The 18,227-nt window shown below is 46.6% G+C and overlaps 1 protein-coding gene across 5 annotated transcripts in view; it reads left to right on the forward strand.

The window, feature by feature from the left end:
• Window positions 1-18,227, forward strand: part of depdc5 (DEP domain containing 5, GATOR1 subcomplex subunit) — a 157,207-nt gene that overhangs the window by 63,458 nt on the left and 75,522 nt on the right. For 3 of the 5 annotated variants that reach the window (XM_080208529.1, XM_080208532.1, XM_080208530.1), the window contains exons 21-25: window positions 4,232-4,435; window positions 4,828-4,963; window positions 6,856-6,953; window positions 11,016-11,072; window positions 17,680-17,863. In XM_080208529.1, coding sequence (XP_080064655.1) covers window positions 4,232-4,435; window positions 4,828-4,963; window positions 6,856-6,953; window positions 11,016-11,072; window positions 17,680-17,863 — 679 coding nt within the window. Of the gene's footprint in view, window positions 1-4,231; window positions 4,436-4,827; window positions 4,964-6,855; window positions 6,954-11,015; window positions 11,073-13,408; window positions 13,800-17,679; window positions 17,864-18,227 lie in introns of those variants that run through there. The other 2 variants (XM_080208531.1, XM_080208533.1) reach the window with 2 other exon arrangements.

An 18,227-nucleotide genomic window follows, 5' to 3' on the forward strand; every position in this document is an offset into this window, starting at 1 on the left:
TGTTGTTGGAGCTGCACTCATCCAGGCAAGTGGGAAGAATTCCATCACACCCCTGATTTGTGCCTTGTAGATGATGGACAGACTTTGGGGCGTCAGGAGGTGAGTTACTTACCGCAGTATTCCTAGCCTCTGACCTGCTCTTGTAGCCACTGTGTTTATGTGGTGAGTCCAGTTGAGTTTCTGGTCAATGGTAACCCCAGATCTGGCACCCTGAGTGTAAGCAAGTTATTGAACATACAAGCCAAGAGAAGGAGGAAGCCATTAGAACATAGAAAAACTACAGCACAAACAGGCCCTTCGGCCCTCGAGTTGCACCAAACATATCCCTACCTATAACCCTCTATCTTATTAAGTCCCGGGTACTCATCCAGAAGTCTCTCAATCTTTTCAAATCCGCCTCCACCACCACCGCCGGCAGTGAATTCCACTCACCCACCATCCTCTGAGTGAAAAACTTACCCCTGACGTTTCCTCTGTACCTACTCCCCAGCACCCTAAACCTGTGTCCTCTTGTGGCAGCCATTTCAGGCGTGGGAAAAAGCCTCTGAGAATCCACCCGATCTATACCTCTCAACATCTTCTATACCTTGACTAGGTCACCTCTCATCCTTCATCTCTCTCTCAGGAGAAAAGACCGAGCTCTCTCAACCTATCCTCATAAGGCATGCCACCCAATCCAGGCAACATCCTTGTAAGTCTCCTCTGCACCCTTTCAATGGCTTCCACATCCTTCCTGCAATGAGGTGACCAGAACTGTGCACAACGTTCCAAGAAAGATCTGACCAGGGTCTTATACAGCTGCAGCATTATCTCCTGACTCCTAAACTCAGTTCCTCGATTGAAGGCCAGTATCCCATGCACCTTAACTACATCCTCTACCTGCGAAGCCGATTTGAGAGCCCTATGAATCCGGACCCCAACATCCTTCTGACCTTCCACGCTGCTAAGAGTCTTACCCTTTAATATGATATTCCTTCATCCCATTTGACCTGCCAGAATGAACCACCACACACTTATCTGGGCTGAAGTCCATCTGCCACTTCTCCGCCCAGTCTTGCATCCTATCTATGTCTCTTTGCAACTTCTGTCATCCCTCCAAACTATCCACAACACCTCCAACCTTCGTGTCATCGGCAAACTTACCAACCCATCCCTCCACTTCCTCATCCAGGTCATTTATAAAAATCACAGAGTTTTCTACCCCTCTGTCCCCCTAGCCTGCTTCACCATTTATTAAGATCATGACTGATCTGACTGTTGCTTCAAATCTGCATCCCGCCTATTACCCAACAGTCTATCAACCCCTTGCTTACCAACCTACACCAGATCACAATGTAGGGTCGCAATGATACTCATCAACTTGGCAATTGGCAGGAAAAGGAAGTTGGAATTCATTTGAATTCATTTTCACAACAGGTACCCTTCCTGTAGAAATGTCTCTATTGGGACAGTCAGTGTAGGCTGTTGTTTGTTTGTTAGGCCAGTTCTATGATCACGCTTGTATTAGAAATACCCACATGCCTGTATGAGCTGGGAACAAGTATCTTTATTGAAAATATACCACTGTCGCAATACTTGATAACAGTACCCATGCTCATACCTCTGCTTCCTGTCTTTACCTTTGATCCTCAGTCTGCACTCACTGAGAAACCCGACAGTCTAGAAGGAGGCCATTCAGCCCACTGAGTCTGCACCAACTCTCTGACAGAGCATCTTCCCAAGCCCATGCCCCGCAACCTACCTCCATAATCTCATCCATTTAATCCCCCTGCTAATCCCCCTAACCTACACATATTTAGACACTAAGGAGCAATTTACCATGGCCAATTCAACTAACCCACACATCTTTGGAGTGTGGGAGGAAGCCGGAGCATCGGGGGGGAAACACAGACACAGGGAGAACATGCAAACTCCACTCAGACAGTGATCCAACTCATGACCCAAGTCATTTGGGTCAACATTGAGTGAAGACACAAACAGAGAGAGTTCCTCCTGGTTGGAGATCTACCCGGTCTCCACAGCAGGAATGCAAGAGCAAGCCACACTGAACCTCTCGTAGGAAAGGACCATTGAAATTATAATAATATGGGACTCTGGGAAACGTTCCACTGTTTGAAGGCATACCTGGCACAAGCGAAGAGGCTATTGGCCGGGGGGGGGGTCAATCATCTCATCTCCAGGACACCAGTGTAGGAGTCCCTCAGGGTTGTGTCCTGGGTCCAACCATCTTCAGCTGCTTCAACAATGACCCTCCCTCCAATATATGGTCAGAAATGGCGATGTACATGTTCAGAACTATTCACAGCTCCTTAGATAGTGAAGCAGTCCATGTCCAAATGCAGCAAGACCTCAACAGTGTCCAGGCTTGGGTTGACCAATTACTGAATCCTCCACTGTCAGCATCATTGATCAGAAACCGAACTGGACTAGCCATATTAATACAATAGCAGGTCAGAGGCATGAATCCTGTGACAAGGAACTCACCTCCTGACTCCCCAAAGCCTGCCCACCCTCTACAAGACACAAGTCAAGAGTGTGATGGAATAATTCCCACTTTCCTGGATGAGTGCGGCTCCACAACACTCAAGAAGCTCAACATCATTCAAGATAAAGTAACTCTCTTAACTGGTACCCCTTCCATGAACATTCAATCCCTCCACTACCAACGCACAGTAGCAGCAGTGTGTACCATCTACAAGATATACAGCAAGAATTCACCAAGGCTCCTTAGGCAGCACCTTCCAAACCCATGACCACTACCAGCTGGCAAGCCAAGAGCAGCAGACACAGGGGAACACCAGCACTTGGAGATTATCCTTCAAACCACTCACCATCCTGCCTTGGAAATATATCGTTGTTCCTTCACTGAGTCAGATTCTAGAACTTCCTCCCTAAGAGCACTGTGGGTATACCTACACCTCAGGGACTAAGGCAGTTCAAGAAGACAGCTCACCACCACCTTCCCAAAGGCAGTTAGGGATGGGCAATAAATGCTGACCTAGCCAGTGAATGAATATAATAAAAATAAAGTCTGCCTCTCAGGAGATACCAACTAGAAAAGGTCACAGCCACATTGAAAGAAATGCTGTCTTACTCCTCAATGTTGAGAGTTTTTCAGGCTCTGGAACAGTCACAATAAAGAATAAAGTCTGTACTTTGGAACCTAGTGCAATGGTTTCTCGAGACTAGAATCCCCACCCCAGACCACCTCACATGTATTGAAGAGCTCTGGCTCCCTCTCAGCTAAAACTAGCAAACACTGACCCGCTGGCCTACACTTGTCTGGTTTCCGTGTCAGCCAGTGAGCGAATTAGCAGCAAGATTGTTGAGGAGGGCACAGGCCATCTAGTTGTGGGTGATCTTTTGAATCGGTTCTAATGTTGGAGCCTTTGAAAGCTCACACCACCTCGGCACACTCAGCCTGCTCTCAGAATGCTGCCGCTCCTTCAGACCTCACAGTGCTCTTGGACTATTGGGGTTTTCACAGTCCCTATTGTAGTGACCCTGTGAGGAAGCTCCCCCACCCCCTCCCCACTGTTTTCCCCCAGTTGATCGTCTCAGGTTTGTCGTTAATTTCTGGGGGTGAATATGTGCCTGCTCAGTCGATGTGATTAACTGTTTAGGTGCTGATTGCAAAGAACTCAGTCTGACTGTCTTCCTCAAGTTTCAAACAAAGGTTAGTTTCTTCACTGAGCTAAAAACCACCCCTGAAAATACATTAAAAATAGCGATATATTTACACGTCCCGCTGCAGCAACACAGGCCTGGGAGGGGGAATGTTGTGTGGCAGTGAGGGTGGGGGGAGTGATAGCAAGGGGGAGAGGGAGGGTGGCAGTGACGGGTAAAATGTAAGGGGATAGCAGTGAGGGGCTCGGAGGGTGAGGGGGGGGTGAGGGAGGAGGGAGGGTTGTGAAGTGTCCTTGAGAAGAATTGAAGCCTGGGGGTAAGTATTAATGGGCAGAAAGCTGCAGGATGGGCTGGAATGGCAGTTTTACCCGCTAACTGGTTTCATGCTGATCAGTGGAGATAAAACAAAGACACAGTTTTTTTGTACACTGGAGTGAGATTACTGACAGTTCACATTACGCTCTCTCCAGTGTTACTCTCCATTTGAGCACCTACCTGACTGGGGGGCGGAGGGGGCGTGTGCACACGTGGAGTGCAGGTTAACGTTGCCTTGCTAACTGTCCACAATCTGTTAGTTGTGTTGATTCTGAGTCTGACGTTGCAGATATCCTGGAGAGAATGATCGATTCGCAGCAGAGGGATTCCAGTGCCCCAGGGCGCTTCCATGTGGGCAGTGCTGAGTCAATGCTTCACATTCGACCAGGCGGATACACCCCTCAGCGGGCACTCATTAATCCCTTTGCACCTTCCCGGATGCCAATGAAGCTGACATCTAACAGGAGGAGGTGGATGCACACCTTCCCAGTGGGTAAGTCAGACAGACTGGCAGCTCAGTGGGCAGGGCAATGAATTGGGGAGGGGGGGGTGGGGGGTGTGGGTGTATGTGGGGTGTGGGGAACATACAGACTCCGCACACACAGTCACCCAAGGCTGGAATTGAACCCGGGTCCCTGGTGCTGTGAGGCAGCAGCGCTAGCCACTGTGCCACCTCACTGCCCAAAATGAGGGGCGCAATCCCCAAACGGCCCATGTCTTCCTGACTCAGAGGCAAAACTGCCATCACCAGAATCAAAGCAGCACGTTAAACTTCAAACTGGATGAAATCACTTCCTTCCTGGCGATGTGAGTTAGCTGGGGTTTGTGTGTGTGTGTGTGTGGGGTTGCCATGGTGCTCAGTGTGACTGTACATTCTCCTTGCAGGTCCCTCTGGAGAGGCGATCCAGATCCATCACCAGACCAGGCAGCATATGGCAGAGCTCCAGGGAAGCAGCATGCGAGATCCCACCCACTCCTCCGCAGAGCTGCTGGAGCTGGCGTACCATGAAGCAACTGGCAGGTTGGCTTGGATGAGACAAACCCATGTTGTGGTGCATCAGCAACTAGAAACATTGGCGCGCACCCAGCCATTCTTCCTCTCTCTCCTGTTTACCTCGTACCATTAGCAGCAGCAGATCGTTCTCCGGATATCCTGAAATGTGTCTGAAGTTATGAATGAGGTCATAGAATCCCTACAGTGCAGAAGGAAGCCACTCGAGCCAGCACCGACCACAGTCCCACCCAGACCCTACCCCCATGCATTTACCCTAGCTGGTCCCTCAGACACTAAGGGGTAATTTAGCATGGCCAATCCACCTATCCCACACATCTTTGGAGATGTGAATTGTAAACAGTGATTGTTACATCGGAAACGCAGCAATCGGATTGAATACAGCAAACTCTCTCACGTAGCAAATTAGGTCAAAGTTAACAAAAGCAGAGGTCTGACAGCATCTGTGGAGAGAGAGTAGAGCCAGTGTTTCGAATCTGGATGACCCTTTAGTTATCCAGACCCGAATCGTTGGCTGTATTCTCTTTCCGTAGATGCTGTCAGACCGACTGAGATTTTCCAGCATTTTCTTTTTTTGTTTCAGATTCCAGCGTCTGCAGCATTTTGCATTTATCTTGGATCAAAGTTAATCCAGTTTGTGCTGCGGATATTTAAGAAAGGAATGTTGGCCGGGTCTCCCGGATAGTGCCACTGAGTTATCTTTGTCCATTTGGCAGGGCAGATTCAGCTTGAGCTGAATGTCTGATTTCAGAGATATTAGCTCCCAGAATGTAGCGTTGTGTACCGCACTGGAGCCAGCCTCTATTATAGACTCTAGACTCCAGACCCGAGGTGCGATCCACAAAGTTTCATAAAGGGGATGCTTCCGCTAATGGGAAATGCCCCCAATAAAGGGCTTTTCCCATTAAGGGGACATTGCTGGTAAAGAGGATTTTCCTGTTGAAGGGACTTTTCCGGTTACGGGGACAGTCCCAGTACAGGGATGCCCCTGGGAAAGGGATGCTGCCAAAGTAAAGGGGCTTTCCCCATTGAAGAGACATACCTGATTGTTCAAGGGTGCCCCAGATGTAACCCATAGCAGATTAGCAATGGTGAAGCTGTGGAAAGGTTTGCTTCATGGACAGGCTGCATTGTTTTGACCGCTGTGAGTCAGAGTTCACAGAAAATCACAAGTACACGCGGTTACAGATAGCTGTATGAGGAAGGTATGCAGCATCACCTATTGCTCATCACTGATCTGCGGTAAGACCCAGAAGAACTGCCTTCACTTTTGGGATGGGCGGGTAGATAAGATTTGTTGCTATTTACACAGTTGCACAAACGGACAAGAATGTAACAGCCCATTCTTCCTCATTTGTGATCTGATCGGAATGGACCTTCACGGCGCGAGAGAGCTACAGACGATGTCTATCCCACTGGCTGGGTGGGATCAGTGAACAGAAACAGGATATGGGAGAGAGACAGGGCCAGGACACTGATCCTCCCTCAAACACCTTTTGTTAAGTCTGTGCCTCTCCTTTATCCTAAGCTGTGGTTCAGGGTTTTTAATCATGGATGGTTAGTCTAAACTTTGGCAGGCCATGACTTCTAAAGTTGGTTTAATTAGCGTTGACAGTAAAGAATACAGTTTACAATTTATCCATTCCTAGAATTACAGTGTGATCCGTGTGATGTCTAACATCCTGAATCTTGGCTGGAAAGCCAGTGTTTGCGATCTTGTCACTTTTGTCCTTTACCTCTCCAGGAATTTCTAATCACAGCCTGTCTTCCATCTGGCAAGGCATTTTCGACTTTGATCAAAATTAAAAAGTGATAGTAAGATGACGATTCTGAATGTATAGCGTTTGAGAGTTCCTGCTGCTTATTGTGATGTATCCCTGGTGTGTATCTCTTCTCTGCAGGCGGAGCACTGCCAAGCAGGCTGTCGATAATCTATCTTTCCTGGGGTGTACAGGAGTGGAGGAGTTTGCCACAAGTCCTGCCAGCAGCCACAGTGCAGGTGAGAATAGGAAAGGCCTGGAGCTTGTTCTCTTCTTGATCTGTCTTTATGTTCATCGAATTCTACAGTGCAGAAGGGGAGACCATTTGGTCCATTGAGTCTGCACCAACCACCCTATCCCCGTGACCCCACACATTTACCCTACAAGCCAACCTGGCACTAAGGGGCATTTTATCATGGCCAATCAACCTAACCCGTACGTCTTTTGGACTGTGGGAGGAAACTGGGGCACCTGGAGGAAACCCAGATTCGGGGCAGACTCCACACAGACAGTGATCCAAGGCTGGAATTAAACCTGGGTCCTGGTGCTGTGAGGCAACAGTGCTAACCATTGTACCACCCATAGGTTCATTTAAGTATCACTTTCACTGTTTCCCGTGACTACTGACTTCAAGTGTTGAGTTGTGACATGCTAATACAGAACTGGACATGATAATACTCACAATGTACTTCAACGAGCTGAACAGAACCTTTGGACCTCCTCCCAGCCACCCGATGAGGTTATGGCTGATCTATATCCTAGCCCCCTATACCAGTGCTTACACCATGTCCATAATATTTCTATTTACGTAAAAATCTAACACTTACAGCTTTAATTTTCTAACAGCTTTAAGTTTCAACAAGTTATCCAACATCAATTGCCGTTTGCAGAAGAGAATTCCAAGTTGTGTGCGTGCGTGTGTGTGTGTGTGTGTGTGTGTGTACGTGTACATGTGAGAGGAAAGTGGTGTTGATTTAGCGCAACAAGACAGGCACCTGGAGAAGGACAGTGGAGGTTTCGGTTTAATAAAGAGTAGCACTATCCCACATCAGGCTAGTAACAAACTTGTGATTAGTCTTTAGTTTGAACTAGTGATTGGCAAACAGGCTGAATTTTTCTGTGCCATGCGGTCCCCGATTCTATACCATTTTGGATTAAACCTCCTGCAGGCAGTTTCTGATTTCATTGGACAATAATAAATCACTCGCTGGAGTCCGCTATCTGATTAACACCGTGTGGTGAGATTTCATGAATGTAGCTCAGGGTGACCCAGACTCCGGGATTCAGCCTGATGTCAGAATCTGTCTGCAAACACAGGACAGGTAGAGGGAAAGACCCAGAAATAAGGCCCTTGCTTCAAAACATCAGCTGGTTGCAGCTGTATTGTATTACTGAGAGGAGCTTGCTTAATATAAAATACAAAAAAGTGGGTGCCTGTTCAGTGCCAATGAGCAGAGAAGCTCCAAACCCGTCCTGTTTAGTACAACGGGGGCCACTCTACCTGTCATTGTAGCAAACAAGCCATGTGCAGTTTGAGATTCTGGAGTGCAGTGATATGTCTGACCCAGGGGAACATGTTGTATCAATGGGGAGGAGGGGTGGGGGGGAGATGATTCATTCCAAACATTGTTTCAAGCCAAAATCATCCAGTGTCACAAACACTATATGATAAAGTGGTTTTGGGAAGATGGAACTTTGTGATGTTGTTTTCTTTGGTCTGATTTATCTGTGAGAACTGACCAGTCTGTTAGTACCTGCAGATCGGAGTGGCACAGTGATTAGCATTAAAGCTCCAGGCATCCAGGTTCGATTCCGGCCTTGGATGACTGTCTGTGCAAAGACTGCACATTCTCCCCATGCCTGCGTGGGTTTCCTCCAGGTGCTCTGCTTTCCTGTCCAAAAATGTGCAGGTTAGGTGGATTGGCCATGCTAAATTGCCCCCTAATGTTGCAAGATTGTACATTGGGAGGATTATTGAGGTAAATGCAAGGGTTTGCATGAATAGAGCAGAGTTAGGGCTGGCTAAGATGCTCTGTCGGATAGAACATAGAACATTACAGCGCAGAACAGGCCCTTCGGCCCACGATGTTGCGCCGACCGATTAAAAAGCAATGACCCTCTAACCTAAACCAATCCCTTTCCATCCATAAACCTATCCAGGGACTTCTTAAATGCCCCCAAACTAGGCGCATCTACAACTGCAGCAGGCAGGGCATTCCAATCCCTCACCACCCTCTGGGTAAAGAACCTACCTCTGACATCCGTCCTATATCTACCATCCCTTAATTTAAAGCTATGCCCCCTCGTGCTAGCTTTCTCCATCCGAGGAAAAAGGCTATCACTGTCCACCCTATCTAAACCTCTAATCATCTTATATGTCAGTCATGACTTGATGTGCCAAACAGCTGCCTTCTGCACTGTAGGGTTTCTGTGATTTAGCGAGAAGAAAGCTTGCAGTGGCATTGTTGGTGAGGCTAGAAGCCAGTGTGATGATACAGTGCTATTTATATATTTCACGTTTCTTTAGAGTGCTTAAGTTGTGTATTTTTACAGGGAGTCTGCATGTCCTGGACCATCTGACGGGCAACACGACAGCTCAGTGACTATCACTGTTTGCTGTGCAGATACATGGATTTGGGCCGGTGTCTGCGGGAGTTTGCACATTCTCCCTGTGCTTGCGTGGGTTTTCTCCAGGTGCTCCAGTTTCCTCCCACACCACAAAAACATGCTCTTAGGCTGATTGGTGTAACAAATTGTCCCTAAATTATTCTTCCCTCAGCCTTCCCCAATAGGCATAGACAAAGGTCGTAGGTAGAGGAGGGCACTCATAATGTTAAAATGGTGGCGCGGGCTTGTTGGGCCGAAGGGCCTGTTTCCTGTGCTGGGTTGTTCTTTGTTGTTCAATGTTGGGAAAACATACTGGGAAGATTAGCCATGTAGTGGTTACTTAGGATAGAGCTAATAGGCTTTTGTTTAGAAATGGGAAAAAACTCGGAATGTGAATGTAGAGTTGTGTTAATGGGAGGAGCTAGGTTTGCAGTAGTGAATCAGTTTCCCTTTCATTTCCATTTTTCAAATGAATTGATGGCTTGAGCTGTTTAAGGACACAGCCTGCTCTGAAAATCACAACCTCTTTGAAGGCTTCAAGGTTGTTAACTGTGCGGGCGGCACAGTGATTCGCACTGCTACCTCTGTGCCAGGGACCCAGGTTCAATTCCAGTCTTGGGCTACAGTCTCTGGAGTTTGCATGTTCTTCCTGTGTCTGTGTGGGTTTCCTCCAGGTGCTCCAGCTTCCTCCCACACTCCAAAGATGTACGGGTTAGGTGGATTGGCCGTTCTAAATTGCCCCTTAATTTCAGGGGGCTTAGGAAGATAAATATGTGGGGAATAGGACCTGGGTGGGATTGTTGCTAGTGCAGACTCGATGGGCTGAATAACCGCCTTCTGCATTGTAGGTTCTATGATTCTGTGGTAAGCCATGATTGTAGCAAATGGCAGGGCAGGTGCGATGGCCTATTCCTGTTCCTATGAATCGGCAGAATACAGTGGGAATACTGGGATTGCCAGGATATGTTGAAAAAAACAGGGATCAATTGGACATATTGGGCATCTTGGAAAATTGCCCCTTCTGAGACACCAGGTCGGGTTTAGTGACAGGTTGTTGTCAGTGTAGGCTCGATGAGTCAAATGGCCTCCTCCTGCACTGTTGATTCAATGATAACCAATTTAAAGCAAATATGCCTGGGTTTGATAACTATATTTAAAGTGGGTTTGAGTCTCTGGGAAGACTGTTGCTTAATAGGAACTGAAATAGTAATAAGTTAGAAATTAGGGTTGTTTCTTTTCATGTTTAAAGATTGCTCAAAAGTTAAGAGTTAACCTGTTCATTCTGTTAGCATTATATGTAAACTGTGTTCTGAATAAAGCTTGTTTTAATAAAAGATTCCTAGTTTGTCAGCGGAGTTACTCCTAGAGCAAAGCAACTTTCATCATGTTTATCTCAAAATAAAAAAAAATTAGGGTCTAGCCTAGCTTCACAATATAGCTTGGGGTTCTGGTCTGGGTTCTTAACACCAGCTGAGAACTTAACACCACCCGAACAGGTGCCAGAATGTGTCACTCGGGGATTTTCGCAATAACTTTATTGCAATGTAAATGTAAGCCTTACTTGTGACGCTAATAAATAAACTTTAACTTTACTTTTAGCTTTAAAACACACAGTATTACACACCTCCCTGCCTTCTGACTCTGCACCACCTGCTCCAGGTCCAAGTGAGTGATAATGTCTGTTTTTGTTCCAGGGACCCCGCTGAACCAGGCCTCATCCTACGAGGACTCTTCTACTGGCCGCGATCCAAGTGAGTTATCGACATTCAGGGAGTACATAGATGAACTGCAACAATTGTTCATTCCTGTTCATTCATTTTGCAAAATAAAATGGGAAAGGTGGCCAAACCAGGCTCTACAAAGGAGATTAGAGATAGGATTAGATTCAAGGAAGAGGCATACAAATCAGCCAGGAAAGAAACAGCAGACCTGAGGATTGGGAGCAGTTCAGAATTCAGCAAAGGAGGACCAAGGGACTGATTAACAAGGGGAAAATAGAGTATGAGAATAGACCTCATAAAAGCTGCCTGTAAAACCTTCTGTAGGTATATAATGAGAAAAAGATTGGTGAAGACAAATGTAGGTCTTTTACAGTCAGAAATAGGGAAATTTATAATGGGGAACAAGGAAATGACTGACCAACTAAATGCATCCCTTGGTTTTGCCTTCACAAGGGAGGACACAACATGCCAAAAATGTTGGGGAACACGTGGTTTAGTGAGAGGGAGGAACTGAATCAGATCAGTATTAGCAGAGTAATGGTGTTGGGGAAATTGATGGGATTGAAGGCTGATACATCCCTACTGCCTGATCATCTACATCCCAGAGTACTTAAGGAAGTGGCCCTAGAAGTACTGGATGCATTGGTGGTCATCTTCCGAGGTTCCAAAGACTTTGGAACTGTTCCTACAGAATGGAGGGTAGTAAATGTAACCCCGTTGTTTAAACAGGGAGGTAGAAAGGGAATTATGGACCAATCAGTTTGAGGTTGGTAGTGGGGAAAATACTGGAGTCCATTATCAAAGATTTAATAGCAGAGCATTTAGCAAACAGTGGCAGAATTGGACAGTGTCAGCATGGATTTATAAAAAGGAAATCATACTTGACAAATCTACTGGAATTCTTCAAGGGTGTAAGTAGTAGAGTTGATGAGGGGGAGCCAGTGGATGTGCTTTATTTGGACTTTCAGAAGGCTTTTGACAAAGTCCCCCATAAGAGATTAGCGTGTAAAATTAAAGTGTACGTAACTGGGGGTTGTGTATTGAGATGGGTAGATGGTTGGTAGACAGGAACCAAAGAGAATAAATGGGTCTCTTTCGAATGGCAGGTGATGACAACTAGGTTACTGCAGGGACCAGTGCTGGGACCCCCAGCTATTCACAATATATATTAATGATTTAGATGAGGGAACTAAATGTAATATTGTCAGGTTTTTGGGTGAAACAAAGCTGGGTTGGAGGGTGAGCTGTGAGGAGGATACAGAGATGATTCAGTGTGATTTAGACAAGCTGAGTGAGTGGGCAAGTGCATGGTAGACACAGTATAATGTGGGTAAGTGTGAGGTTATTCACTTTGGTAGCAAGAACAAGAAGATAGATTATTATCTAAATGGCTATAGATTGAGAGAGGGGAACATACAACGCGACTTGTGTGGTCTCTTAAACCAGTCACTGAAATTAAGCGTGCAGGTGCAGCAAGTGGTGAAGAAGGCAAGTGGTATGTTGGCCTTCATAGCGAGAGGATTCGAGTATAGCGACAGGGATGTCTTGCTGCAATTATACAGGGCCTTGGTGAGCCCACACCTGGAATATTGTCTGCAGTTTTGGTCTCTTATCTGAGAAAGGTTGCTCTTGCTATAGAGGGAGTGCAGCGAAGGTTTACCAGACTGATTCCCGGGATGGCAGGACTGATGTATGAGGAGAGATTAAGATTGTATTTGTTGGAGTTTAGAAGAATGAGGGGGAAATCTCACAGTAAACTACAAAATTCTATCAGGGCAAGATAGAGTAGATGCAGGAAGGATGTTCCTGATGATGGGCAAGTCCAAAACCGGGGATTACCGTTTAAAGATATGGGATAAACTGTTTAGATCTGAGAGAAGGAAAAATTTCTTCACCCAGAGAGTGGTGAGTCTGTGGAATTCTCTACCACAGAAGGCAGTTAATGATGTTTTCTGGAAGGAGTTAGATGTGGCTCTTGGGGGCAAAGGGATCAAAGGATATGGGGGAGGGCGGTCTGATCATTTGGATGGTCAGCCATGATTATAGTAAATGGTGGAGCAGGCTCGAAGGGCTGAATGGCCTACTCCTGCTCCTAGTTTCTTTGTTTCAATTAAGTCAAACTGTAGAGGAGTAAACGATGTGAATGTGGAGAATGGTGAAATTAGACTGCAGGCGAACCCAATCTAATAAGGGAATAACAGGTTAATGTCCAGGAGGAGACCAGTCAGAATTCTGAGGAGACATTAATCTGTCTCTCTTCATCCAGACGCTGTGTGTATTTAAAGCATTTTCAGTTATAACCAGTGAGCTTTTCCACCCTCTCCCTCAGCTAAACATTAATAACTAAATAATTTAATCATTTTCAGATGTCTGTGGACAGAGCTGTCGAACTGCATTTCACAATGATGCATTGTATCTTTTTCTCGAGATGTTTTGATTTTTATCTTTCTTCTGCTCCCTTTTTTCTGCTCGTCAAGTTGAATCCTTCGCCCAAGTTTTAAGTTTATTTATTAGTGTCACGAGTAGGCTTACATTAACACTGCAATGAAGTTACTGTGAAAGTCCCCTAATTGCCACACTCCAGCTCCTATTCGAGGGAGAATTTAGCATGGCCAGAGCCCCTAACCAGCACATCTTTCAGACAGTGGGAGAAAATCTGAACACCAGGAGGAAACCCACGCAGATACAGGGAGAATGTGCGAACTCTGCACAGACATTAACCCAAGCCAGAAACCAAGCTAACCACTGTGCCACCCAAAGAACGTAGGCTCACGGTTTTCTCTTTGCCACCTCTGATAAGTAACAACCCGAGGTCGAGAGAGAGAGAGGGACAGGCCAGGAGTGACTGACTGTCTGTCTGTCTGATTCTCCTGTTTGTGGGGAGTTGGAAGTGGCTTTCACACAATATCTCACAGCTTGGGGCAACACGAGGGGAGCGGACATTGGCCATTGTCTGCCCTACTCCACTTGTTCTTATACATGGGGCATCTTCCCCAGTTGCACACCCATCGCCACCGCCCCGTCCCAGTCTGTATATTGTATTCAGAAAAATATAAGTTTATCTTTTTACTGCCAGATTTATTTTTACATTAACTGTAAAACTATTACTTGCTGTTGTGATATTTCTCCTGCGGTTGTGCCCACACTCTGTCCCTGAAGTGCCTTTAAGCTGAAAGCGCATTAACCTGACCTATTGCTTTCTGTGAGGTGATAGTGAAGGTGTGTTTTAGCAGGGCCTGGGTGGGCAGCCAGCCGCCTTCGCAAGCTTCACTTCTACCAAAACCTCTCAGTCCGGGAACAGTGAATTTAATGTTAGTTTTGGGCCCGAGTCATGATGCTAGTATTACATCAGAACAGGGGAGTTAGAAGCAGGAGGCCATTCAGCCCTTCGAGCTTGTTCTGCCGTTCAATAAGATCATGGCCGATCTAATTGTGTCTCAACTCCGCTTTCCTGTCTGTCCCCAAAAATTACCCGCCCACCCCACCCTTTACATAAAACATACTGCAAATGTTGGGAACTAACATGGAAAGTCTCAGCTGGTCTGGCAGCATCTTTGCCCTCGAACCCCTTATCTCTGAAAGATCTAACACAGTCTCGAATAAATCCAATGACTGGGCCACCACTGCTCACTGCAGAGAACTCCACACATTAACCACCCTCAGAGAGAAAAATTGTCCTCATCCCCATCTGAAATGATAGACTCCTTATTTTTAAACCTGTGTCCCTCTAGTTCTAAACTCTCCCACAAAAGGAAACATCCTCTCAGTCTCCACCCGATCAAATCCCCTCGGGACCTTGTACGTTTCAGTACAATCATCTCTCAGTCTTCTAAAGTCTGATGAGTATAGACCCAAACCAGTTCAAACTGTCTTCATAAGATAAGCCCCTCATTCCAGGAATGAACCGAGTGAACCTTCTCTGAACTGCTTCTGGTGAAATTATAATGCAATTTATGCATTGAGGGGGCAGTGTATTCTAAAGTACTGTTTAAAAACAAAACCTACAACCACCCATCTGGTGTTGGTATGTCACCTTTTTGACCCTGACCTTGATACCATTGCTTTACACTGACTAGTTTGTTCTAATCTACGCCCTCCGCGCTGCTGTCCTGTTCCAGACCTCATTTCTGTTTGCTGACTGGATCTGAGACTTCAATTCTGCAGCTGGGTTCTTGTGTGTAATGCTGGTATTGATATTTGAAACTCCTAGAGGCGGAAACCAGTAACAGAACTGGAATCACACCATCCCATCTCAGCTTTGAATTGCAACGTAACCACTCTTGTTCACATTTGTAGAATCGTAAAATCCCTGCGCCACAGAGTCCATTCAGCCCATCGAGTCTGCACCAATTCTCCGACAAAGCATTTGACCCAACCCCTTGTATTTACCCCACTAATCCCCCGACCTACCCATCTTGGGACACCAAAGAGTAATTTAGCATGGCTAATCCACCTAATCTGCATATCTTTGCACCTAGCCACATTGACCCTATCCCTGCTGAATGAACAGTACAGTAGGACTAGGGGGCACAGCCTCAGGATAAAGGGGGGGCGGTTTAGAACGGAGTTGAGGAGGAACTTCTTCACTCAAAGGGTGGTGAATCTCTGGAATTCTCTGCCCGTTGAAGTGGTGGAGGCTGCCTCGCTCAATATTTTTAAGACACGGGTTGATGGGTTTTTGATAGGCGAGGGGATTAAGGGTTATGGGGAGAGGGCGGGAAAGTGGAACTCAGCCACTTCAGATCAGCCATGATCTTATTGAATGGCGGGGCAGGCTCGAAGGGCTAGATGGCCTACTCCTGCCCCTATTTCTTATGTTCTTATGAAGGCACCAACTGGCGATAGCAGTCGTCCCACGGTCTGCGCCGAGTTAGTTGAGCTTATCCAGGTCTAAGTGATGTTAGAATTGGGCACATGTAGCTGTTCAGAGTGGAATGGAGGCCAGAATTCCCATTCCTGTTGGAAAGTACCCCGTGCTGTATCCACCTCAGTGATACCCTTACCCATGGGAAGAATGGAGAAAGCGGGAAATAATGAGGAAACAAAACTTGACCAGGCACGTGGAAAATTTCCAAATAAACTGATTGAATATTCTTCCACTGTTAACTGCAAGAAAAAGGCTGGAACTCTCCCACCTCGCCCGCCACAGAATCGGAGCGGGCGAGAATCCAACACCTCCATTGACCATGGCGGGTATTTTCGGTCTCGCCTGAGCCACTCCGTAAAATCCCACCCACAATGTCTGCTTAAATTCGACTTTGAATTGGAGTTTATTTATTAGCTTATTAATTTTTTTTAGCTAATACCACTAAAATATGTGGGTTTTTTGTACTAATTGAAACTGTCGTTATTCTGACGCTTTAGTGGGGTATGTGTAAAGATGCAGCCCATTGAAAGAGCTACGCCAGGTAAACCAGTGTAACCCCATGTCTCACTCTCAGTTTGTGTTCCAGACAAGGGTGGTGGGGGTGGGTGCAGGGTATGAGTGAGAGGGGCAGACTACAATTCGCTTTGGAGTTGGTGGATTGGGGATCAGGGCTGTAAATCGGTGACTGCTGCTGAGTAACTTGCATGTTTAACTGTCAGTCCAGGGCAGGATTAGCCTTGCTCCAGACTGCCCGACTGTCTCCGGTTGTCCAGACTGGCTGGTTAGGACTGGCACTGGAGGGAAGCTTGTACCCGTGGTGAGAGCACCTTGTGCAAAAGAGAGGAGAGAGTCAGAAGGATTAAAAGTGTACTTGGTTCGAACATCACTGACTGCATGTAATTGACCTGATTAAAGTAAGAAGTATCAGATGTACTAACGGGATTGTAATGTTAGTGTAACAGGTTTAAACTGATCTGCACAACATTTGATGTCAATACAGTTAAACAGCAGACGTAATCCTGTTGAACACAGGACATGATGCCTTGTGACTGTGGCTATTTCAGTTTTCGTTTTAACCTTTGTGTGTCTCATACTACTTGACCGCAGCTAGGCGCCCTCGCACGTACCCTTCCATTCAACTAGCTCGGGAAAGGTTCTGTCTGATCCCTGGTGTAGCAGTAGGAGGAAATCCATATTTACACCGAGTTGTGCTAAATGTTGTAGGATCTGATGCTGGAATGACTTAATTTTCCACTTTGATTTCTGCTTTTTTTTGTGCCTGTTTTTCCCGCTCTGAAACTCACTGGCATGGTCTGTGGTTGTGACACATCTCCTGTAGAATCCATGTGTTAGATCCGTACACAGTGTAAGCTTAATTCCCTTAATGACCCCGATCCTGCTACTTATTAACAGTGGATGAAAAGATATGATTAGCAAGCAAATAATCCCTTCTGTTGTTTTGCGTACTTTGCAATTAATTTGTATGCTTAACAATTACTAAAAAATGTGTTTTGATATTGCTGTCAAATTGTGCACAATGATATATATGCATGTTAAAATTTGCATAGCAAGAATCTTTTAATTTTTTTAACAGCAAATAATAATTTTTTTCTTTCTTCTCACTCTTCCTTCTTCCCTTTTGTGCTCAATCATTTGGCTTTAATTTTCTCTTTCCTCCCCTCCCCTCTTTCCCCTCCCTTTCCTCCCTCCCTTCCCTCTTTCTCCTTGTCCTGGAATTCGGTGTCCGTATCATTTTCTGACGCGCTGAAGTTCTGATGCTGTCTGCTCCTCCTGTAGTGCCCAGTTTCTGTTGCACAGTGGGTGTTGACTGGAAGTCTCTCACCACACCTGCCTGCTTGCCACTCACCACAGACTACTTTCCCGATCGTCAGAGCCTCCAGAACGACTACACCGAGGGCTGCTACGACCTCCTCCCAGAAACTGATGGTGACAGGTCCGTTTAATTCTCCTCCTTCACTTTGTTTAAATTGGTGGGATGTGAAGTGGGGTGAGGGGAGAAACGGGGGGAGGGGGGTGGGAGGTGGAGGGGATGTGGGTGGGGGTATGGGGTGGGTGGGAGTGAAGAGGACGGGGGTGGGGGTGTGGGGTGGGTGGGAGGTGAAGGGGATGTGGGTGGGGGCGTGGGGTGGGTGGGAGGTGAAGGGGATGTGGGTGGGGGCGTGGGGTGGGTGGGAGGTGAAGGGGATGTGGGTGGGGTGGGTGGGAGGTGAAGGGGATGTGGGTGGGGTGGGTGGGAGGTGAAGGGGATGTGGGTGGGGTGGGTGGGAGGTGAAGGGGATGTGGGTGGGGGTGTGGAG

This window comes from Carcharhinus amblyrhynchos, chromosome 20 (assembly GCF_965287045.1).
Source record: "Carcharhinus amblyrhynchos chromosome 20, sCarAmb.v2.hapA, whole genome shotgun sequence".
Taxonomy (NCBI): Eukaryota; Metazoa; Chordata; class Chondrichthyes; order Carcharhiniformes; family Carcharhinidae; genus Carcharhinus; species Carcharhinus amblyrhynchos.